Source organism: Lissotriton helveticus, chromosome 8, assembly GCF_964261635.1.
Source record: "Lissotriton helveticus chromosome 8, aLisHel1.1, whole genome shotgun sequence".
Classification (NCBI taxonomy): domain Eukaryota; kingdom Metazoa; phylum Chordata; class Amphibia; order Caudata; family Salamandridae; genus Lissotriton; species Lissotriton helveticus.
In genome coordinates, this window is record NC_136069.1 from 739,630,090 (window position 1) to 739,656,665 (window position 26,576).

At 40.2% G+C, this 26,576-nt stretch overlaps 1 protein-coding gene across 3 annotated transcripts in view; it reads right to left on the reverse strand.

Annotated features, from left to right (window-relative positions):
• The window catches only part of LOC144772891 (acetylserotonin O-methyltransferase-like), a 667,360-nt gene that overhangs the window by 113,899 nt on the left and 526,885 nt on the right, over nucleotides 1-26,576 (reverse strand). For 2 of the 3 annotated variants that reach the window (XM_078657558.1, XM_078657557.1), the window contains one exon: nucleotides 693-815. The exons of the other annotated variant lie outside the window; for it this stretch is intronic. In XM_078657558.1, coding sequence (XP_078513684.1) covers nucleotides 693-815 — 123 coding nt within the window. The remainder of the gene's footprint in view (nucleotides 1-692; nucleotides 816-26,576) is intronic. 3 annotated transcript variants of the gene reach the window in all.

Genomic DNA, 26,576 nt, shown 5'->3' on the forward strand with positions numbered 1-26,576 from the left:
ACATTATTATATCTCAGTGTAATGATCTGAACCAGGCTAGCATTCCTTGGGTGTTTAATCTGGCATTTAGCCCAATCACATTGCATGAAATATTTTGCAACCTATTGAGTGACTTTATATTTCCTACATCTCATTGATTTTTTTATCAAAAAAGTTATTGAGTTTTCACTACATAGACGCAAAAACATCTAAAAACCACTTCCGTTAGGAGAGTGGCTTAAGAACTAAAAGAGTATCTCATTTAATTGAGTAACTTGAAATATAACACAGTATTTTTTAACTCCTTTAATTAAAAATGGGAGCTATAGAAAGGTTTGGAAGCAAAATAGCCAACTTGAAGTGATGTGGACAGTTGAAGGGATTACAAATTCCATACATTAAATGAAAGTGTCAGGTAAAACCTTTGAGAATTGCCAGTCCCATGATACTGAATATAGTTCAATTATACAATGGCGTGACTTCGTTTTTCAACACTTCGTTAGATTTAAACTACATTGTAGTAAGTACGGTATCAGTTATCTGTGACAATAAATGCTGAATTTGTTTTTCAAAACATCATAGTTACTCAATAAGACAATCGCTTAAAAGTTATGGTGGTAGCACTTAGGTTTTGCTTTAATTCATTTTGTAATTTCTTTCTTTGATATACATTACATTTGAATTGGTTTGAATTGAAGAGAAACTCATGGTACCTGGCTTGCAGGAATTGTAAACTTTTGATAAGAGTTGCAGGCTTTTCTCGCTGTCAAAACAATGCAAGATCTGGGCTATAATGTACAAGTCAGCTGCTGGAACTGGATCTTTAAAGAAGTCACCTAGAAGGAAGATAAGGTATCATAACGCATTTGTGTAAATATGCCTCCTGAAATTAACATTACAAATTCTATGTTCCCGAATTATTTAAATAAGTTTGATATTTCCATTAAGCCTTGTTATAGTCATAAAAACTCAGAAAATAACTAGGACTATGAGTACCACTTAGATACAACACACAATCTCTAGTGTGTGCTCATAGGAGAGAAATCAACATTCCATAGTAAATGCTGCAATATTCACCTTGTCAAGAGAACTCACACACCACCTTGTACCCCACTGCTGAAGTACTGAGATTTTCGTTCTCAGGGAATACTTACTAATATAACAAAGAACTGGGCACAGAAGCTGTAATATGAAAAGACATCTTTTATTAAATTTAACATAGTGAGGCCACGTCACCCAGAAGCCATAGCAACTGAATGAGGTAGTCTGACGAACACAGAGGACAGAGGCCGTTTATATGTTTTTAGCGTTACATGACTCGGTACAAAAGTAAGGGGCAGTCCTAGCTTTTGCAAGCATGCAAAACCCAACATTCCTTCTTACACAAGCTGCACAAACCCATAATAAAAACCCGGCACATCCCCATCGTAAACAGGCCATAAAGAAAGGAGCAGAGACAGGTGTGAGTAAGATAAGACATAGTTGTGTGCAATAAAGGTTTATGATCTCCTGTGCCTTGATGCTTAATCTTGATCAGCTACTGGGAAAGGAACTGGTCGAACAGGTTTGGCTTCGGGCAGTGGAGTCAGCTTGCCCAGGTCACACAGAAGTCAGCTGAAGGTGTACGTGTCCTTAAGACTCGCTTGGCCTTAGTCATCGGCCTATGTGAGGGCAACCACAAAATGGCTGCTGTGTACAAAATGGAACCAGAGGGTTCAGGACGGAATCTCTGATTTCAGGTTGATTTCGTCACTCGAATACGACGAAAATGCTTGTATATAGTATACTAGTCATTCTCGGTCTGCTGATACCAAAATCGTCATGATACGACGATGTTTATGACACGGGTCCAGAATTTTCAGTACCACGGACCCTCCTTTTGCCCTTACATAGGCAATAACCTACACTCACGCTAATCTGAGTCCAGGTCTATATTCATCAAATCATCAAGATGTTGCTGAAGCATAATCCTATTACTTAGCAACTCTCTCGGGACAGGTCTCCTTACACACGTAGTAGCACAAAGGCCATATATGCCAGGACCAAATAGGGAATACCTCTATCTGTAGTATGTGGTATAAGACCACACACCCAACAATTAGTGATGTTCACTACTAACTGGTATTGATGCAGAAACTGTACAAAAGGAATTATCAGTAAACTCTGACCTCCTAACTAGTCCATGTTCAGGTAAAATATGGAAAGAATGCAAAGAAGTAGTAGTAGGAAGAGACATAGGTTGGGAGGTGGGTACAGATGTCAATTGAGTAGGAAAAAAAAACAATCCCACCCATAAAAGACACTAGAAAACACATTATTAAGAACATATAGACAACAGGAGAAAGTAGTGACCACTATTACAAACGAAATTATGATTTTTCACAACCCTAAACAAAAGGTAAATCCGAAAATTATATAGTAACATTTTAGTTCTTCCTATGCACTTCAGTAATTTATTATATGTTCAAGTGAAACAGTGGTGACCCTCATTAATGCTCTGAGGTGAAAAGGGGATACTCTTCCACAGAAAATGGACTTTGTTCTGCTTTTACTAAACAGAATACTACTTTAAAATAATGCCAGCAGAACAATAAAATCATTCTCCTAACACTTAGTCTATACAATCACACGGAAACCTCTTGTGAAACCAACTATGCCCAGAGTCCGTTCAAAAAGCCTCTCTGGCAGGCTTCTATTGTCCCTCAAGTCTGCTCCCGTTGTTTCATGGGCCTTCGGATTCAGGCCTCCCATGAAAAAAATGCTCAGTATCTGTTGGAGTGCCCTCCTGGCAAACACTCATAGCTCATTCAAAAAGTCTCCATGTCTCAAGGCAGTGCACCGTATCTCTCCGCTGCGGCAGACACTACAGATATTGTGCTCTTCATTGGTCATGGGAACAAATCATCTTGTGCAGACCCGGTACCATTCTCAGACTCCAACACTCATCATTCAGTGTTAGAGGACGCTCAGGCTGCTCTTTCATAGGCACCAGAATGGAGTGCCTTTTGCCACTCTTGGATCCTCTGGTGCACTGCACTTCCGTTGAAGCCAAGGAAAAAGGGGGGTGCGTGGCCAAAACTCAGGCCAAGGGGCTCAAGGGACTGCACACTGTCAGAGGTTAACCAGCACATGACAGGCGCTCTTTTGCACTGAAATCTCAAGGGACTGCACACTGTCAGAGGTTAACCAGCACATGACAGGCGCTCTTTTGCATTGAAATTCTGGTTCTAGAGCAAAACCAGCTCCTCCTTCTTTTCCGATGTTAAACGCCTTCTGATGAAGCAAATGCGATGCTTTAAACAGTTCATTGTATAACAAGGGGACTGCAAACAGGTGGCCTGCGATCTTCAAAGGAGTGGCCACACGCCATGGGACAATTCTGCGTTGAAATACACTGTCATTCTCAAAGGCAATACAAAAACAAAGGCAATAGGCAAAACAGTGTCTCTAGGCTCTTCAATTGGGTTTCCGTGTGAGAGCATATCCTTCACCATCTAAGGGTAGATAGCGACATGGGAATTCTATCTGAATGGATGTCCTCACACATAGTGGCATCGTCTAATGGGGTAAACACATTTTATCTCAAAGATTACATATAGGTGTTCCTAAATTCCTCATCTAGAACATCTCAAAAGAGAAAATAGCGTAATACATATTATCAGGGACTTGTAGATACCTTCCTTTAATAATTGTGCATCAGGTGGACTATGCACTACAAAAGCTAATGATCAAGATGTGGAAACAAAAGACAAGAACTAGAGTCCTGGTATTTCCATTATTTAAAATACATCTGGTCCATCAAAAATTAAAGCAATAAAAAAACTAAAAACCAATTTAGAATAGACATTGAATTTGTCATATTCAAAAAAACGTAAGGAGTCTCCTATTGAGGTGGAAAGCTTATCTTACTATAGTATTGAGTCAGTTAATCAGTCAGACTGCAAAAACATCAGAATAGGCCTAAAGAGAATTCTTAGAAACCAGTCTAGTTATGCAACAGGGAATTATACATAAAATGGGGGTCCATGGTACATTACTGCAATCTCAAAGTGTGAACCTGAACTATACACTAATAATAATAAAAGCTGACTGGTGGAAGGAATACGTTAAGGAGAAATGGGACTAGGACACAGCTAAAATCCCCCAATAACTAGGCATGATGTGCTTGGGTGATAGTCAGGCATGTGACACAATACCAAGAGTATGGGTGATACACAAAAAAATCACAATAGTATACAAATTTAACTCTACCCAAGGCCGCAACACCATATACAGTAATCTCATCTAATGTTCCAGTTCCTTCTTCAGGAAAGACTGAAACCTGGTTTCCTTTACGGTCCAAAGCCATATACTTCTTTAGGAAGCAGAATAAAACTGGCTAATGTAATATAGAAATTAGGTCACCATGTACAAGAGTCACAAATCTATAATTTATCCTTACGTCCAATCAGGATATATAATTTTAGGGCTGCCTGTTCCTTACAGGAAAGGGCAGTATCGTGACTACAGATGACACAATTTGCTGTTTATTTTTCTTTAATACTTATAGCCAAATTTGACATACACTGGTGAAGTGTTGTCTGTCTGGTTCACAATATGAAAAAAAATCATATCTGTGAATTTTAGTATCAGCGAAGCGACACGTATCGTCATACATGTCCCCTCACAACAACACAGGTGAACTTGCAATAATTTCATAAGCAGCAACATAAAAAATAAAACATGCAAAAACGCACAAAACGGACGTCAAGCCATCAGATATACTCGCTGTAAAACAATAGCATATATAAATGAGCGGTGACGCATAATACCGTGTCAGGTTTAAAATCCTTACCCTCCTCTTTGACAGTAGAACACCAATTAGTGTGTATCTGCTGTCAAATACAACTGAGAGACACACAGAACCAGCAAGAACAATTCATGATAGAACCGAATACACAAACATGAAAAATGCATGGGCATTTCTTTCCAAAGGAGTTGCGCAAAAAAAATATATATATCATTTCAACCAACCAAACTCACGTGTCTTGTTAGGCTTAAAATCTCCCAGAGCAATCCATGAATGATCTGTGAGCAGAAGCGAAAAGAAAAAAATCCACAGCACACAAAAGAGAGACATTCCTCATAATAAACAGAAATAAATTGTAACTTTTAAGCAGAAGACAAAACGTGATACACATTAACAAACACAAAAATAAATTTCCATTACTTAACTGTTACCATCTTGTCAGTCACTTTGCAACATGAAGCCCTTTTAACTTTCCAAAAGTAAAACTCCTTTCCCTTACACTGCATGTTAGCCTTGTGCCACAGTCTCCATGATAAGAAATAATTCTTAATTGGCAAATCGTTCTTACTTATTCATGTAGGCTTCAAAATTTTAGTAAAAGGCTGCATCTTTTTTTTTTGTCTAAGACGTAATGCAATACTTCGTTTTCTGTCAAATAAAAGCGACTAGCAGACATTATTTTTTTAGAGCAGAAATACAAATGTCATGATGTTGGGACTTTTAAAGAAACCTTTTTTATATTTCCCTTTTGGAATTAAGTTCTTTAATTTTATTGATGTTCTTATAGAGAAACCAGAAATCACACCTTTCAGGGGCCTGTTTAGCAAGGTCATTCTGTATTTCACAGAGACAAGGCTCGAATTTAAAAGGTCACAAATGGCAACATGACAGCCTCCTTCATTGTTTACAGGAAAACTAAAGATAGCATCTTAGCGCAACTTGAGCAGCCTGTTCTCCTAGCCCACACAAAGACAGAAGGCCTACTACATTTACTGTGAATGATTCACACATACCAGTTTTTAGAACAAATGTTTGCTACCACCCTATATAATGGTACTCATTTTAGCAACCTAACATGGATGAACGCCTAAATGGGCCCCGCTAAAGTTAGAACCTTCAACCCTGATATTAAACACAAACCTCTGCACCGGGCACATTGGCTCATTGAGCTATGAAAAACAACCTCAATAACAACTCGCAAGTTTGTATTATACACAAATGTATGCTTTTACTGAAGCCAGGGACACTTTCAAGCTATGGTAAATTACAAGAATGTTGTGTTAAAAATCCATTTAACTAAATTTCGACTTTTATCTTTGGGGCACTTAAAAATAAAAATCCTACAATTATATTACTTATTAATCATCCTCAGAATGTGCTTTACAGATTGCAAGGATTGGACATTAGGAATATCACATCTAATACCTTTGAAAAATGAGTTTTTACGCCTGCGCCAAGTGAAAACCAACATGCAAATTACCTAATTATACAGTAACACATAACTTAAATCAAATTTTAATACTAGGAGGTCATAGTATGAGTATTAAGCTTTATAAATATCAAAAAATGATTTTAAAAAGACACTTATTTTTTTCTCAAATAATTTTTCCATAATTAATAATTTTTCGTTCAATGAAACCAATTATCTGTTTTTATGATAATTCCACATTTAAAGGTAAGCTGCATCCCTTGCCTATCATTTTTAGATGCATTCATTTATGCGCCGAAGCACAAAAGCCTAACTTAAAACATTACATTTTTCGCGCCATTTTTTAAAGAACAATCAGTATTTAGCAACAGAACCAAAAATATACTTTGAAAAAAAATGCTTAAAGAGAGGAAAACCGCAATTGGAATGTCTTCCAGTGATACAAAGTGATGAACCTTATTTTTGTAACCCTCTAAAACGCTATTCTGAAATGAAAAAGTCCAACTGTGCTAAATAAACATTCCGATGCCACTCATGGCCTTCGAAAAACAACATCTGCTGCCTTAACGGCAGGAAAGGCCCTGCGCAGTGCTGAAACCTGAGCACGCTTTCGGTCTTACTGAAAACAGACATTTCAAGTTTTAAAAATGCGCGTGCAATAAGATGCATTTAAATCTAGCAAAAATTCACTTTAGCTGAAGTGTTTGCCTTTTACATGTACTACAATGCATGTAAGTAAAAAATGCTATAAATTCGTTTTGCTACAAAACACACAATTATTTTTGAGGCCCTTCATATTCCTAGTGAATGTGGATTTTAACTTTATCTATTTTAAGCATTTAACAGTTTGCACATATGCGGTTTTGCTTAGTCTGTAAATTAAATAGCAACACATAGCGATTTAAGCATGTGACATAGTAAATTGCTGGAGTGGTATTTAATTTCTACTTAATATTAATTAATCTGACATTTTACTTAACAGACTGAAAACATCAAGAAACCCACAAACACACATTGAGCTCATTGCAGACATAAAGAGAAAGGATTGAAACACTCAGGACGAAAACAAAGGACAGCCGAACCCAAACCAAACCATTTGTAAATACTAGCTGTAAGTCATATTTACAAGAAACACATCTCAATAGGGTTCCAAAAGACTGCAAAAAACACAGCCCAACAGACTGCTGTATGTGCACAAAGCCACAATACACTTAATTCACTAGCTTTGGCTGGCACAACACCAAAAGTCGTTCTGCATATCTCCATTCATAAAATTGCACAGAACAAAGGATCCTTGTTTTGTATTTATGTCATATTTTAATTCCCTGGGGATACAAAATCACCAAGGAAGAAATATGTTTTTAAATCTAAACCTATTTAGATATTCCCTTTAGGGGAAGCCGGCTAATCCAAACGTATACAAAGTTGGCCAACACAAAGCTCCAAATTTGCTAAGATCAGGCATCTTATAGCTCACTAATCTAGCTTCAAACTTCAAGGGGCTATCTCTATCGATACACTCGTAAATATACAAGACCCTCGGGTTTTTGAAAATTGAAATATTCAAATAAAACTAAGGACAAAACAAACTAAGAACCAAACTAAGGAACCAAAGAACAAAGGACTGGGAGCGACCCACTTATACTTAACTCTTACTTTTACTAATCAAAATGTTATCCAGATTCTAACTGTCAAGTTCTACATGACCTAATGGTCTTTTTAAGAATACTCATGCCAAAAAGGTTCTCAGTCAGGAGTGACATCATGTGGAGGATCAAAATCAGGAAGATCAGAAATATACTGGGCTGCAGAATCAAAGAATCTCCAGAATCCCTGTGCGCAGAGTACCTTCTTAGTAGAATCCTGTTCTGTCCTCCTCAGTAGATTTCAGTCTCCTGACAAGATCACTCCCACAGAAAGCCACTTCTCTGATGAGCCCCGCGTTGGCTGCGCCATTTGAAGTACTGAGATTTTCGTTCTCAGGGAATACTTACTAATATAACAAAGAACTGGGCACAGAAGCTGTAATATGAAAATACATCTTTATTAAATTTAACATAGTGAGGCCACATCACCCAGAAGCCGTAGCAACTGAATGAGGTAGTCTGAGGAACACAGAGGACAGAGGCCTTTTATATGTTTCTAGCGTTACATGACTCAGTACAAAAGTAAGGGGCAGTCCTAGCTTTTGCAAGCATGCAAAACCCAACATTCCTTCTTACACAAGCTGCACAAACCCATAATAAAAACCCGGCACATCCCCATCGTAAACAGGCCATAAAGAAAGGAGCAGAGACAGGTGTGAGTAAGATAAGACATAGTTGTGTGCAATAAAGGTTTATGATCTCCTGTGCCTTGATGCTTAATCTTGATCAGCTACTGGGAAAGGAACTGTTTGAACAGGTTTGGCTTCAAGCAGTGGAGTCAGCTTGCCCAGGTCACACAGAAGTCAGCAGAAGGTGTACGTGTCCGTAAGACTCGCTTGGCCTTAGTCATCGGCCTATGTGAGGGCAACCACAAAATGGCTGCTGTGTACAAAATGGAACCCGAGGGTTCAGGACGGAATCTCTGATTTCAGGGTGATTTCGTCACTCGAATATGATGAAAATGCTTGTATATAGTATTCTAGTCATTCTCGGTCTGCTGATACCAAAATCGTCATGATACGACGATGTTTATGACACGGGTCCAGAATTTTCAGTACCACACTGCACTTCACATTAGTTGCTTGACCGAAGGAATACTTTTCCAAACCAGCTCCGAGATGTAACCAGCATCAGAATTTTATATGAGTCCTGAAGATCATTCTATCAATCTTGAAGGTTGTCATCTAACCACCTTCTCAATCCATCCTTAAAATTGATAAAAACCACCACTTCTACTCCTATCCTCAGCTTCCAGAAAGTATATTTAGGAAATAACATACTTACTGTGCAGCTTTACTTCATTTCGTGCCATCTTGCTGAATAGCGCCTTTTGATTGTATTTCCTTTTAATATATAGTCATTTTTGCCTTACCTAATCATGTGCTTGTCAACGTCTGAATTTCCATTAGTCAGATTTATTTATTGGTCATAATTCTGGAAAACGATCTCATCTGAATGTATCTTCTAACCTTTTTTTTTTTAATGGTTGACAGGTGCATTGAAGACAGTGGAGCAGCAGTGGCTAGGAATGTTATAAACATTACAAATACAATAAATTAAAATCAGAATCACATTCTCTCCTGCCATGCCAAGACATGTACATTTCAGAGGAAGAGAGCAGGGCAGAGGCTGTATAAAAAGGAATACATCAAGACTTTCCTTCTTCATTTTCCGGTGCTTCACAGTAGCGATGGAGCTGTGGAAGAAGCAGGGAATTTCCCCAGCTCCTGTGTCTGCCTCAGCTCTGCCAATTAAAGAAAAGCAGTTTGTCAGAGTCAAGGGAAAACTAGAGCCTAACTTCAAACCTTTCCCAGCTCCTTCTGTTGCTCTATGTCCATTGATGACGTGGGTCTGCATCTGGCTGTAACTGTCAGATATACACAACAAGAGATATGAAAGGCCCAGGAGCTTCTGAGCCACTGGGGAGTTTTTAAACCCCTTTCTCTCCCAGGAGCCTACTGTTGTTTAATTAGGATTTTCTGTCTTATGGGTAGAATATTCATATAAATTTAACAAGCTACAAGTTTTTGCAATTTAAGGATACCCCCATATTTGAACTATTTATGGATGAAGTTGAACCACCCTTGGCAAAAACTGTATATCTTTAATACAGATATGGAGTTTTACAGATAAACGCAAACACCAGCCGGTGGGGAAACTCTAAGGGGACCGATTCATACTGCAAGTTGTGTGAATTGAAGCAAAAGGAAGATGAGGCTCATATCCTTTTCTTTTGTCCACTTTACAAAATACAACGTATGAAATGGATTAAACCTCTCTGTAAAAACCTGGGCATAAGATCGTTCAATGAGGCTGAAAGATTACTCAAATCCTCAACTTCCCAACTGATAACTTTTGGAGTCAGTAGGTACCTCCATAGTGTCTGCTTGATTAGGAAGAAACATGGACTAAAAATATAGTATATTAAATTTTTTTAACTACTGGCATTTTATCTATTTATATTATGTTCATAGCTCTTTTTAATATTCGGTCTTGTAATTAATTTTAATTGGAAGAATATAACCAATGTATCCCCTTACAAATTGTAAATATCCTGTGATGTTGTCTGGGCCTTGACTTATGCACACATTGCTTTTTTTTCCCTCTTTTTTTTCTCTGTTACTCTCTTAAGATGCTACTTGCTTTAAAAAAAAAAAAATTATGTATATGAATGTATTTGTAATGTGTTGGCTTTATGACAAAATGTCGAATAAAAGCTTTTACAAACAAACAACAAGCTATATATACATTAAAGTCCTTCTCTGTTGTAATTGGTCATAGTTGAGCAGGGCCTTAATGGGCAGTTTAGCTCTCCATGGCAGGCTATAAGGTTATTAGAACATTCTACCCATGAAGGCTGAGGCTATATGAGTATCTTAGAAGTGTTTCCAGTCTTGAGAAATATGCAGTGGCGTAGCAAAGGTCAGCGGGGGTGTGGTCCACCCCGGGCGGCATGAGTCTTGGGGGGGAGGCCTCCTCCCCCGCTCTTCAGCGCAGCATCACATACAGCAAAAACACAGAATGCCATGGGCGGCAAAGTGCCTACCTACACAACAGAAAATACAAATGCAAATCTGCAGTCAAACTAAGACCAAGATCTACCTACACAAATCAAAAATGTGTAGTACATATGTTCATTGTAACTGTAACGGTAAATATATTTATATAGGGCTTACAAACTCTGTCAAGGCATTAAAGCGCTTTTTCAGCAAGTAGTACGCTACTCCAAAGCCGAGGATTTGTAGTTAGAAAACTTTTTTTTTTTAATTCTCCTGTGCATTGGTTGTGTTAGGCTTGTGATCTTGTAGATTTAGTAGCGTTTGGAGTAGGGCTAGAATGATAATTCATGTGAAGCTGAACATTAAACAGGGTTAGGACAACAAGGGCTCTATGGGCCTGAATCACAAAAGTTAATACACATTTGTGTAAGTTCACATGTTTGTTTTGTATTCACAAACTGCTAGTTAATATAAAATTTGCAACTGTAGAGAGACTACAGACAGGGTGGAGAACTCAGCACAATAAAGATAGGACAGGCCTATGTTTTAATGTGCAGAATTGTCCGCCCCTAACTGCAGAGACTCCACAGCTGTAAACTTACTATGAACCTATAGTTTGTGAAGGCAAAAAACATAACATGGTCTTTCACAAAAGTGTAAGTTTACTTCTGTGAATCAGGCCCTATACGTGATTTGAAAGCAACAGAGAAAGTGAATGAAACGATGAACTAGGAAAGTATTTTTTAAATATTAAAATGTTTACTAGAGCATTGCAAATATTCTTCTAATCTTTGGCTCATTGTCATAACAAGATTTTGCCCACACAAGTGGTCTTGCTTATTTAAAAGCATATCAATGCTGTACCTGCTGAAAAAGCTCCCTGCACAATTTGGAAAATAAACTCATACTCATGATTTTTCGCAAATTTCCTGTGGGATGCAAACAGCAGAATTACCATCACACATCACTTTGTATCAAACTCCTTCATAATTATTTATCTGGTGTCTGCCCTTCTTACTGCAGTGAAACAGAAACTCTTTAGGTGGCCCAGGGTTTGTGTTCAATATGGGGGATGGCACTTTGCTTTTAGTTCTGCATCCTGCAGTGATCCAGGACAATGCACTGCAAAGCATTTATCTACACACATCGCCTGGCTCCTAATTGACCAATGATGTGGCAACCTAATGAGTGTCTATAGAAATCTCCAACTATTGTAAATGTTTGCTTAGCTATCTGTAACACATATGTGTTTTATTGTTACAATGGAGATAAAACCCTTATCCACAAAATGTGTCCTCTGTCATCATGAAGTACTACTTCTAGCAGTGTGAAACGACCTGAGGAATAACATATGTATATCACCCATTTCCCAGAGTTTGTACGAGTCACAATCTCCTTTCATACCTTGGTATTTTAAAATGCCTAACAATTCATTGGTGGATAAAATGTTTATGAAAAATGTTAGGGAAGCCTAAAGTTGTTTCATTGTCCCCATTTCATAAGATCAAACACCATGTCAGTCCTTCAATTGATTTTCCATGTTGAAGTGTAAACTTGTCAAGTTTCACTCCATGCCGTAGATAGTAAGGGACATTTGTAAAAAGGAATCAACTACAGTAGTCCAAGTGGCTGCTTGTAGACGAAATAATTGCAAGATAAAAATTTAAAACACAAAAAGAATATATATAAGAATATATACGTTTTCCATTCCTTAGCTAGCCTTTTAATGGAATTTAGTTTCCAGAAGTAGTCCATATTTTTATGTAGCAATGGCATACTAGCAGACCCAGACGATTTCTGGATACGCAGACGTTCTGCTCTTCTGTGGGTCATATTCAGTGAATGTGTCCAGCTGCTTACTCACTAACATTGAAAAACTAATTGCGCCCATTTTATTAGCATGTAATCCCCTAAATTGGATTTCTGAGTGCCTTGGGAGTAGATTACAAGGGTGTTTGGACAAAATATTGTAAAGAAATATTGTGAGTACAAAATATTGTGTCAAGAATATTGTGATGTTCAATACACCGTGGACAGAAAAGTCCTTTAAGTATTGTTGTTAGTTTCATTGTAAAAAAATGTTTTCTAAATTATTATAGATAATTTTGTTTTCATGGTTATTTTATTATATTTTTTTAAATATTTGTTGTATTTTAATGTTTGTCATTTTTCATTTCTAATTTATTTGATGTAATATATGAATATCATAGATATTTTTATTACTTATTAATGAGAGATGTTTTTTATTTTTATAACTTCCTTCATGGTATAAGAGTGAGTTGCTGGGTATGTAGGGGAAAGGATAGGGAGATTTTTCTAATACGTTAGTATTACATATTTTTTCAATTTGCTGTAGTAGTAGTACATACATTTTATTGTATGAATCACATGGATTACAAAAAGGAAATAGGCATTTCGCATTCATCAGAATAAACTTATAAAAACATAATTATAAAAAGGGAAACTTTAATTGATGTATAATAATCACAGTTTCTAAAAAAAATGTAAGTTAAGTCTAAAAATGTAGTTAATTTAATACTACAATCATGATTTGTAATAGTAAAACAGTATTGATCTTATGCTGACATCATTAAAAAGGCTCTGCAAGTAATATCTAAGGCAGAGGCATAATAAATTACTCAGGGTTCCCTCTTTGTAGCCACAGAGTCAGAATGTATCTTCTCTTGCAGAAGAGGAGACCAAGACCCCACAAATTCATGGACAAGTATATTTAACAATCAGAGTTTTAAGTATATCCTTTTTATTGCATTGCAGACGAGAGCTAATATATTCCTGATACAACAATAAATAAGAGTTATATGCTATATCCACATATTTATATTTTTTAGTGCGGCTAGGTCTTTCTCTCTTTGACCACTGGATAGAATATTTCTTAAAATACTCTTTTCTGCTTCTCAACTTAATATTGCCAGAGTCTTACAGACTGATACATTTTATGCTTTAATTATCTTGATTAATGATGAGTTGTTTAATTCCAAGTCATAAATTGAATATATTGTGTGTTTCAGGTAAATTTAAGATTTCAAGGTGGCCGAATCTGCGCCTGCATGATCACATAGTTAATTCACAGTAGCTCGTATGGAGTGATAGTTAATATTTTAAATTAGAGAAGAGTCTATTCTCTACCTTCCAATTGTTTGGCAAATCTTATTGCTCATTTGGTAGTAAAGATAGGTTTGAGCTTTCGAACTGAAAGGAGATTTGACTAGTATAACCTAGTATCAATCGAGATGGCAAGATAATCATGTTGGTTCTCAATTTCAATTTTAGCGCTGCCAAGTTCCCAAGATATTTTTTGGTTTTCTTTTCTAACACCATGATTTTTGTTTTTGACTAATTTGCTGTTATTCCATTGGCAAGAGTGAATTCATTTAGCTGACACAAAAGATGTTGCAATTCTGTTGATGTTTGTAAAGGTTTCTCAAATTGTCAGCACATGTCACATTTCTGATCCCATGCATTCCCAATGTTGGAGGAACTGCTTGTTCTTGATTAAGGAACTCAGACAAGTCGGCTAAATACAAAGAAAATATAAGTGGAGCAAGGGTGCAGCCTTTTTTAAAACAACTCTTGGTCTGCATTTTTGCAGAGAAATTATTATGTTTTTAATTTGTGCTTATAGCCATGTATTGAAGTGTAACTCAATTAGGAAGTACATAAGTGTCGGATCAATTTACCATTTTCTAAGCTTATTCCACAGTCAATGGTGATCAACTTTGTTAAAGGCTGTGGAATAGTCCACAAAGCAAGCACAACTGGCATGTAATTCTTTAGCTCTTTTTTCAAGAAGGGACAATTTAACAATATTATCAATTGTAGCGCATCCCTGATGAAAACCTATTTGAGTTAAAGGTATTAAGCCCTGCTTTGTAGCCAACTTTGCAAGAGTGTTTAGTAAATATTTTGTGAACGCCATCCCCTCATAATCTAGTAGGGCAAATAGTTTAGCATTTCTTGGATCTTGTTTTGAGCCCTTTCTATGAATAGGATGCACAACTGCTCCTTTCCACTCCACTAATGATAAGTAACTGGCTATATTTCTGTAACAGGAAGTAAAGTTTCACAAGTAATGCAACTTATTTGTGTTTGACCTTTAACAAATCTGAGGGAAAGTAAATATTTGAGAGAAATAAGGTCTCGGTTGGCTACGGCTTGTGCCTTGTTCAAAATACAGCCACACTCCCTTGAAGGGTGCACCACAAATAAGTCACTACATTAACTTGTGCTTAACCATGGGACAGGAAGCAGGCCGGCTTAACTTAGAGACAATGGGTAAAATATTTATGTGGCACACAAACGGTAATTTCGTGAAAACACAACACAAGAAAAATCCCAAATCCCAAACCAATTTTAGAAAAATAGAGTTAATTTTCTGACATTCTGTCATGAACATCTAGTCACGCTAGACCGGGTCAAAGTCGACAGTTGAGACTGAGCGTGATGGGGCACGGTTAAGATACAGGAAGTGGATTGGGCCCAGTCAGCACTTACCTTTGGACTTGGAAACATTTCTGGAGAAAAATGTCTGAAAAGGTAAAGTCCAGCACAGCAAGGCTCCAAGAAAAGTCCGAAGAGAGAGCGTTGTCGTCGGATGCCTTTGGGTGGAAGGCATGGCGAAGATTTCTATCTCCTCACTTGGTAGCCAAAATAGAAATTGAAAAAGTCCAGTGGGATGAGGCAGAAGGCTGTAGCTGAAGACAGTTCCACAAGGTCGGCCAACCCTTGGACGAAGGACAACTAAAACATATCTGCTGCTGCAGAGAAGAACATAGCAGGAGAACCAGCAAAGTCAATTCAACCCGCGATGCACATTGAGCGATAGGAAATCTAGTTGTTCCGGTCTCTTCCTGGTTCTCAGGTCACTTTTTGGGAAAATGTTGTCCAAGTCCTCAGTTTTAGAAAAGGTCCATTTCAGCACCGTTCGCTACACGACCAAGGAATCAGGACTGAGGGGAGACAGCTAGGGGTACAGGACTCAATCAGGCTGGGTCCAAATGAGGGTTCAAGATGGTGGGAGCCTGTTATATTCCTGTGATTCTGAACAGGAGGCCAACAAATCAGCCCTTGGAGTCATTTCTGGTAGTCATGAGTGTAGGTGTAGATGCAGGGCTCAACAGCAGGGCTTACCTCTTAGGGTACAAGGCAGGATCTTGGCAGCAGTCTGGCAGGGTACACAGCAGGTTACAGCAGCAGGGTGCCATCTGATAGCCCTTCCATAGGTCCAGTAGTAAACTGAACAGTGGGTCTGAATGTCCTGTTTGTTAACGTGCAGACCTTCATGTGGAAGGTGGGAAAGCGTCTGGAAAGGTGCTGTGAAGTGTATGGAATTTCTTGACTTCCCTGTCATGGCTATAAGAAGGCTGCAGTAACAATGCAACATAGTTAGGCCCTTTATGTAGAGGCAGAGCACCAGTAATATAGGTGTAAGGGGAGCTGTCCTCAGCTACAGCCCCTATCCTGTCAAAAGATGGCCCATTCAGGCACACCTAATACCTCAATTGTGTGACTCTCTGGGAGGAATCCATAAAGTATAACTGCCAGATACACCCAGTCATGTGACACAAGGCAGAATGCTTTCTAAAGTGGCATTTTCAAAATTGTAATGAAAAATCCGACTTTACCATTAAATAGGGATTACCGTTACAATTTCATATGTGCCAAACATGACATATCTACCTCATCTCGAATAGGAATTAAAGCTTATTAAATGTAACATGGAATCTCCAATTTTTTCTTATTAAAAGGGTAGACCTCACAGTAGTAAAAAAAGAATTTGTGTGTTTTGATCTACAGGGACATTGGGCCTCCCAATACCAGCCTTTCTTGCCAAAATTCCATGGTTTGCAAGTTAGACACCAATGGCCCTATTACATTGTCTCAGTCATGGGACTGTCTGACACCCAGTTGGCGGTCCCGACTGACTAATTAGGATGCGACCGAACCCTGTTCAGTCGCATTCCTATACTATACAATGGGAGCATGTATTTTGGCCGTAAACCAACTGGAGTGCATGCTCCCATTGTAAAATTGGAGGCGCAGGTCATCCCTGCACCCCGTGGCGGGCACCTCAAGGGTGCAGGTATCAACAGGGTGCACCTATTGGCCTCCAACCAGAGGCTGTGTACCACAAGGGGCCCTTCAGGCTTCCAAAGTCGAGTTACAACAGCCTTTCTGTGTCGGAAAGGCTGGCACGGAAAGGCTGCCGAAACCCGGCATTGTAATCTCTAGGGCGGGAAGAGGAGTTTTTTAAACTTTTAATATGGTCTTAATATTTTTTATAAATTTGAAAAAGAATTTATGAAAAATATGTTAAAGTATTTTTTTAAAATTTATTTTGACAATATTTTTAATGTTCAAATGCTTTGAATATTTTATTTAAAAAAAAAGTATAATGTGAAAATGTTATATTTTGGTTTAAATTTGTATTTATGATTTATTGTTATGTTGTATTTAATTATTCCATCATGCAGTCATTTATATTATTATTGGTATTTTTTATTTCCTTTTTATTTTGTTAATATTTTTAATTATTAAATACATTTTTATTTATAAATGTATATGTTAGGTATAGAAAACTACAAAGTATATATTACATTAATTCATCAATTATAGCTTTCACATTTTTTATTGCATTTCAATTACAAAGATGTTATATTTGATTATAAATAATGACAAATAATGATAATTTATATCTTTACTTGATTGATTTTGCAACTAAGGGCCATATTTACAAACCTATCACACAACGTAGCACAGTACCCAAAGTTGCTGTGCTGTGCTGCATGACAGAGAGAGAGAAGGAAAGCGCCATATCTACAGAGATACGACACTCTCCTCCCCTCTCTCTAGCACAGGCATACAATTAGGCTGAAGTTCACCATACTCACACCGTTGCACCATACTGCAAGGGTGTATGCATGTGTCTATCACAGGTTTTGTGTTGGAAGTACAAAATACTATGCATAGACAAATTGCACCTCTTTTCCTACTTTGTATATGTGCTACATAGTGCAGCACACATGCGTAGCCTGAAAAGAAATGAGAAATGAAAGTAGACAAAGACAAAATACCTTTAGTATCAAAGGATAAAGTACAATAATCAGTACAAAACTCCTATTCAATTTCACTTATTAATTGCATATATATGGAGTTTAGCATTAGTAGAAATGTCATTTATCATACCACCATAATAGCAATAATAATGAGGTATAAACAAATACCTTAACCAACAGATCAAAAAATTAATTACATAAAATCTCCTGAAGGTAGCGAGGCATAGAGGACCCAACCCCACGAATGCTTTTAACGCCTGCTTCAAAGTGCCATTATTTTTAGGTGCATTACCCTGTTCATTATTCTTAGTAAATAGGGCTTTGTTTAAAAAAGCATGGGTGATGGCACAGGAATACCCATGTAACATCCTTGTAAATCCCCTCTGATGCACAGTAAGGCAAAGCGGCACTTTGTGTTACTTTTAGGAAACTTTCATGCACAAACGAAGTTTTGGGCTAGAAAGTAAATCTAAATAAAAATGTTTTGCACATGTTTGCATCCATTTTTTGACACAAACCCAGCAAAAGATTTGTAGATCTGGCCTCCAGAGTGTTGTAGAAATCCAAATTATTTATATTTGTATAAGTATAGTTCTATGGTTAGGTTATTTCTTTTCAATGGTATGTGATGGTTGTTTACGTAATAGTTTTGTAAATTTACATTTTTATAGTTATCTTATTTATATTTTTAAAAATTGCTTAGTTATTTATTGTGATTTTAATCTCCTATTTATTTGTTAATATGTGTGGCGGGAATGATTATTTATTAGTTACACTGAAAACATAATAATTTTATTTGTAGTGTTTCATACTTTAATATTAATTTATGTGTCATATTTTGTGGATTTAAGATTCTTTTTTAAGAAATAATATTACTAAGATATAAATGTTTCTGTTAGTGTTAAATATATATTATGTACTAGTGTTAAACACCTTCAAAAAATTAACTTAGATTGGAGTGGAAATAGTAATAAGACCACTTCAGTGTGTAAATCCTTCCCCTAAATAGTTTAGATTGTTGTGGAACTAGGAAATGGAAATCCATTAGTGTCCAAAGTTTTCCCCTAAATGGCTTAAATTGGGGTGGGAATAGTACATTTTAACACCTAAGTGCCCAACATCTTCCTCTAAATGGCTTAGATTGGAGTGGGCATAGTGGAATGGACCACTTTAGTTTCCAACATGTTCCCCTAAATGGCTTAGATTAAAGTGGAACAGTAATTGTGATCCCTTTAGTGTGCAACATAACCCCCCAACATGGTGTCAATAGAAATGGGAGTAGTGAACGTAACCACTTTAGCATTTAACATGTTTATTCCAATATGATATATTAAAGTGTGCCTATTAAACGCAAAAGTATTGCATTTTTCACACACATCATTAGAATAGACATTTTTTAAAAGGACAGTTCTTTATCTTATTATATTTTATTTATGGTGTATATTTTTGAAACACATATATTTTATATAATATTACATTAGCATTTTTCTCATATTTTTCCTGAAAGGCAAAACATGTAATATGTTTTTAACATTGTTTCACATATTTGTATTTTTCAACATTTTTGCAAATATGCTACTATCTTTTTAACCATATACAATTGCTATATATTTGTTTATAAAAGGTTTTATATACTTTTTTAAGTACATTATAAATAGTACTCTATTATATGCTCTATTGTTCTTATAGCACTATTCATATTATACGTTTCATTATATATTTTTTTATTTCAAATATTCTAAATACAGTTATTGAGAATTTTAACATAATATATAACATTGTTACACATTTTTTAATACATTTTTAAACATTTTTTGGTTAAAGTCCCATTGTTTTCTCTCCGGTATTTTCTCTAATATTGACTGTAGGCCAGAAGTAAATAAAACGCCTCTTTTCTCATATATTTCATTTCTTTGCAAGTCCGAGAGAAAAAATGTGTAAAGATTACTCACTCCTAGGTACTGAGTTGCCTCCAAGGGGGCCGGAAAACACTAGTTACCAGGGGAAAAATTTCTGTGTGTGTGTGTGAGAGAACTGGAGGCTGACAGTCTGCATATACTGATGTTTGGCTGGCTGTGTGTGTACTGGCATTTTGCTGGTGGTGTGTGTGGACTTGCGCTTGGCTGGCAGTGTGTGTGGATTAGCGCTTGGTGACCGCTCTGCATCCAACTGCTGAGGTCGCTCCCACCAAGCTCCTCCAAGCCTCCGGTGGTATCGTTGCTTGCTTGCTCCCACGCTTTTTCCTACGCTTGCCTGCATTAGAACCTCACGCTAGCGCTATTGTGCCTGCGCCTAATTTAACCAATTCGATTCTAACGCCAGCGCTATTGTACCCAGGCTGAATTAAGTAGATCGAAGTCTGACGCTAGCGCTATTGACATCTTTAGCATTGTTGCTGTGTATCCTCGTTCAGGACGCATATTTCTTTTTTGCTGGCTTGGCTGTTTACGCTACTGACTAGACCGGCGACCCTGCTCACCCCAGCCCCGTCGTCCTCACTTCCGCTTTGCCTGCCATTTTCTTGTTGTTGTTTTGGCCCAGCCTGCAGCTCCACCCCGCATCCCGCCTCCCAGCTGACCACCCCTCGCCCCTCCCCCTCCTCTAACTACTTATGGTAGTTCCTCTAACGCGCAGCGTTCACGCGCAGCGACCGCGCCCAATCCGCGCCGAAGGTGCGCCAAAGGTAAGCCCGTCTACGCCCGTCCGCGCCTGGACCGCGCCCAGCGCCAGACCCCCTGCCCCTCGCGCTGCGCTGCCCTCCCGCATCACCTACGACGCCGCCACCCTCATAGCCCTCAACCCCGGTCGCGCCCCCAACTGCATCCAAGCCGCTCCCGGACACACTCATGGACCTTTCTCCTGCTACTCCTGCAAATTCAGCGGCACCAACTGCATCTCCGCTACGACCACTCCACAGACTCCCGACCCCAACCACCTACAATGCATCCTTCTCAACACCCGCTCGGTCCACAGACACGCCATTGACCTATGGAATCTACTAGACACCATCTCTCCAGACGTCGCCTTCCTAACTGAAACTTGGATGAACGCTTCCTCCGCCCCAGACATCACCATTGCCATCCCTGAAGACTATAAGATCATACACAAGGACCGTACCGGCCACACAGGAGGAGGAATCGCTATCGTCCATAAGAAATCAATCCGCATCTCAACCAGCTCTGACACCAACCTCGCCAACTCCGAACACCTTCACTTCCAAATACACATCGACCCCAAGACCACACTCAGAGGCACCCTCCTCTACAGACCACCAGGACCCCGCGCAAAATTCAGTGAAGACATCACGGACTTCGTCACTCCACACGCGCTCCCCTCCAAAGACTACATCCTTCTGGGAGACCTCAACTTTCACCTTGAAAAGATCAACGACCACAACACCACCACCCTCTTGGACAACCTCGCCAACCTCGGACTTAAACAACTAGTCACTACCCCCACCCACATCGCAGGTCACACACTCGACCCCATCTTCACCTCCAGCAATCATGTCTCCTTCAGCCACACTACGGATCTCCTCTGGACTGACCACAGCTGCGTTCACTTCACCTACAACAAGCCGAAACCCACCAACCACCTCCAACCAACTCTGCAAAGAAACTGGAACAAAATCACCATCGACCAGATCTCCTCATCGCTCCTTCTAAACACCCCAGCCCACTCTTCTAACCCAAACCAAGCCGCCGCCAACCTCACCCTATGGTTATCCAACACCGCCGACACCTTAGCACCACTGAGAAAACGTCAAAGCAAACCTGGCAGCAAGAAGGCCTCATGGTTCAACGATGATCTTAAGAAGTCCAAGAAACTCTGCCGATCCCTTGAAAAGGCCTGGAAAAAAGACCCAACCACTAGCACCAAGGACGCCTTCAAAAACGCCACCCGCACTCACCACCAACTAATCCGAAAGGCCAAGAAAACAGCATTCAAGGATCGACTTGACAACAACGCCCACAACAGCAAGGAACTTTTCAACATCGTCAAGGAATTTTCCAACCCCTCGGCCAACTCCAACGACATCACCCCCTCTCAAGCCCTCTGCGACTCCCTAGCCTCATTCTTCCACAACAAGATTGCAGACATCCACAACAGCTTCGACAACCAACCCGAAGACCAACCCACCCAACCATTTGCTGAACATTCTCCCCCCGTGAACACCCTTAACGACTGGAACCCAATCTCCACTGAGGACACAATCCGCCTGATGAATTCCATCCACTCAGGATCCCCCACAGACCCATGTCCTCATCACATCTTCAACAAAGCAGACTCCGTCATAGCACCGCACCTCCGAGACGTCATCAACTGCTCCTTCAACTCCGCCACCTTCCCGGAAGACTGGAAACACGCTGAACTCACCGCCCTTCTGAAAAAACCCACAGCGGACCCCACCGAACTCAAAAACTACCGCCCCATTTCGCTCCTTCCATTCCCGGCCAAAGTCATCGAGAAAGCCGTCAACAACCAGCTCGCCGCTTTCCTCGAAGCCAACAAATCCCTCGACCCCTCACAATCTGGCTTCCGAGCAAAACACAGCACTGAAACCGCCCTCATCGCAGCAACAGACGACATTCGAACTCTACTGGACAATGGAGACACAGTCGCCCTCATCCTCCTCGACCTCTCTGCAGCCTTTGACACAGTCTGCCACAGCACCCTGTTACAACGCCTCAATAACATCGGAATACAAGGAAAAGCACTTGAATGGATTACCTCGTTCCTCACCGGAAGAACCCAGAGAGTCCGCCTCCCGCCATTCAAGTCCGAGGCCACTGAAGTCATCTGTGGCGTACCACAAGGATCCTCACTCAGCCCTACCCTCTTCAACGTATACATGAGCCCCCTCGCGGCCATCGCCCGCCAACACAACCTCAACATCATCTCTTACGCGGACGACACTCAACTAATCCTTTCTCTCACCAATGACCCCAGCACCGCCAAAACTAACTTACAAGAAGGAATGAAAGAAGTTGCCGAATGGATGAAACAAAGCCGTCTGAAACTGAACTCAGACAAAACAGAAGTCCTCATCTTAGGTACATCCCCCTCTGCATGGGACGACTCTTGGTGGCCTGAAGCCCTTGGAAGAGCACCCATCCCGACAGACCACGCACGGAACCTAGGCGTCATCCTGGATTCTTCACTCTCAATGAACAGACAAGTCAATGCCGTATCCTCATCCTGTTTCAACATTCTTCGCATGCTCAGGAAGACATTTCGCTGGATCCCCACCGAAACAAGGAAAACAGTCACCCATGCTCTAGTCACGAGCCGACTGGACTACGGAAACACCCTCTACGCAGGTACTACCGCTAAAATCCAGAAGAAACTCCAACGAATCCAAAACTCCTCAGCCAGGATCATATTAGACATCCCGCGCAACGAACACATCTCTGGTCACCTGAAAGACCTCCACTGGCTACCCGTCAATAAGAGAATCACTTTCCGACTGCTAACCCACGCACACAAATCACTCTACGACATCGGACCAGAATGCCTCAACTCACGACTGTCCTTCTACACCCCCTCCCGCCAACTACGTTCTTCCAGCCAAGCCCTCGCCACTGTACCTCGCATCAACAAGACCACCATGGGAGGCAGATCCTTCTCATACCTGGCTGCTAAAACATGGAACTCACTCCCCGCTTACCTTCGCCTCACCCAGAACCACCTAGCATTCAGAAAGCAACTTAAAACGTGGATATTTGACAAATAATCCTCCTCCCCTTACTAAGCGCCTTGAGACCCTCTGGGTAGGTAGCGCGCTATATAAATTCTCTGACTTGACTTGACTTGACTTGGTGGTGATGTGTGTAGACTGGCTTTTGCCTAGCGGTGTGCATTGGATGGTGCTTGGCTGGTGGTATACGTGGATGGCATTTGACTGGCAGTGTGCATGGACTGGCACTTGGCTGGCGGTGTGGGTGGACTGTTGCTTGACTGATGGTGTGGTTTGTGTGGATTCTCCAGTGTTTTTTTTTCTTTACCCAGAATCCTCTGCAAACCTCAAATGTAGTTTAAAAGTCACTTGCCCTCAAATGTCTGTGTGGGAAAGTTGCATCACCGTGCCAGTACACATTTCCTATCCCTCAGCATTCCTATCAATATCCTAATAAAAATAATTCTCACTTGTGTGGGTGCTCTAAACAAAGTCACTCTGAAAACATACAATACAAATCTCACGTTATGGATACGCTATGGTTTACCTCCATTTGTCATTTAATACATTTTTAGGATGACTTTACTTCAGGCACCCACACAAGTGAGGTATCATTTTAATTGGTAGACAGAGGAGAACAATGGGTAGAAGGAAATTTGTGCCAGCATGCTGATCCTACACAGAAATGTAAGGCAAGTTAGATTTTTTAGCTAAATTTTAGGTTTGCAGGGGATTTTGGGTAAGAAAATAAGAAGGTATCCATGCAAGCCACACCTCCCTGGACATCCCCGGGTATCTAGTTTTCAGAAAAACCTGGGTTTAGTAGGTGTACCCTGATGGCCACCAAGCCCATGAACAAAAACCCATGTACCCCATATCTATCACTAAACAACCTGTTTTTACAAAGGAGGCTCCTGCGTTTTGGTCCCCGGTTCAGAGACTATCTAGGGAAACCTACCAAACATAGAGATTCCTGGAAGGTGTGGCTTGCATGGATCCCTCAACGTTTTCTTACCCAGAATCTCCTGCAAACCTAAGATTCAGCAACAAAAAAATAACATTTTCCTCCCATTTCTGTCTGGGATCACCATTCCGGCACAAATTCCCTACCACCCAGCTTTCCCTTGGTCTCCCAATAAAATTGATACCTCACTTGTGTGGTGTCTAGTTTTTAGAAATGTCTGGGTTTGGTAGGTTTCCCTAGATGGCCGGGAGCAAAAACGCAGGTGCCCCCTTGCAAAACCAGGTTGCTTTCTGATAGACAATTTTGAAGTCTCCACAATATGTTTCGGACAAATGCCTGTCGCTGGTACTTGGCCCACCCACACAAGTGAGGTACTTTTTTATCAGGGGATCTGGGGGAATGCTGGGTGGGTGGAAGTTTTTGCCTCCCCACAGATTCCAGTACTTTTCATCAGAGAAATGTGAGTAAAGTATATGGGTTTGCTAGGTTTCCCCTAGCAGCCAGCTGAGTTAGGGTCCAAAATCCACAGCTAGGCACATTGCAAAAAAAGGGTCAGTTTACACAGGAAAACTGTGATGTGTCCTAATTGTGTTTTGGGCCATTTCCTGTCGTGGCCACTAGGCCTACCCACACATGTGAGGTACCATTTTTATCAGGTGACTTGGGAAAATGCTGGGTGGGTGGAAGTTTGTGGCTCCTCGCAGATTCCAAAATTTTCCTTTACAGACAGTTGAGGAAAGTGTATGGGTTTGCTAGGATTCTCTAGCTGCCGGCTGAGCTAGGGTCCAAAATCCACAGTTAGGCACATTGCAAAAAAAGGGTCAGTTTACACTGGAAAACTGTGATGTGATAATGATAATGATATGATATATGATATTTGCTAATGATATCTGATATTTGTAGTGCGCACAGCTACTCAACAAGAGTGTCCCAGCACTTGACAACATTGGAGTTAAGACTGTTGCAGACCCTGAAAGGGGAGGGAAGATCCTTAAGGTTGTTGCTGGAACAGCCAGGTTTTGAAACATCTTCCTGAAGGTGAGTACACCCAACACCTTTTTAAGAGTCACCGGTAAGATGTTCCATTCACAGGCCATCTGAACTTGGAAAGAACGACCTCCAGTTTGGGTGTGGGAAACCTTAGGGACAACCACCTGATTCTGGAAGGATGATCTCAGAGTTCTACAGGGGACATAATCCTTCTTAGATAGTGTGCACCCGTACCATGTAAAGCCTTGAAGGCTAAAACCATGGCATTGAAACTGATTGTTTTTTAACGGGAAGCCAATGCAGCCCATTCATTCTGGGGAATGAGATCCGGGCTCTCGATCCAAGCATGAGGACTGCCCTAGCGGATGCATTCTGGATCACCTGAAGTCTGTTCAGAAGGTACTTCAGAACGCAAAGGTATAAGATGTTGGCATAGTCCAACCTAGAGATAATAAGGGCTTGGACCACAGTCTTCCGATGGGTTAGAGGTAGTAGGGGGGAAAATTTCTTAAGCATCCGCAGGATGCCAAAGCACGAACCTGTGACTGACTGGATTTGGGCCTTCATGGAAAGGGTATCATCCAACTTAACACCTAGGTTCTTGACTTTGTTCACCGACGCCAGGGGGGGTGACATGTCTGATGGCCACCTTTGTTTTTACTCATAATGGAAAGCCAAAGAAGATTATCTCTGATTTCTCTTGCTTACATTTATGTTGATCCACCCTGAGCCACGTCCAGTCAGGCATTTGTTGATCTTCTCTCCTACAAAATCATCGCCCTTTTCACAAGAGAATAGCAGCTGCTTGTCATCCGTATAGGATATTATTGTCGCGCCGCACGCTTCAGCCAGAGGAGTAAGGGGGGACATGTACATATTTAAAAGAACCCCGGGGACACCCACCTTCAGAGGAGGGATGGGGCAATGAAAGGAGGGGACCAGACTACTTGGTATCCTCCTAAAAGGAGGAAAACCACTTAAGAACCGAGCCACCCAGGCCACACCCCTGTAATCTGTGCAGTAGTTGGTC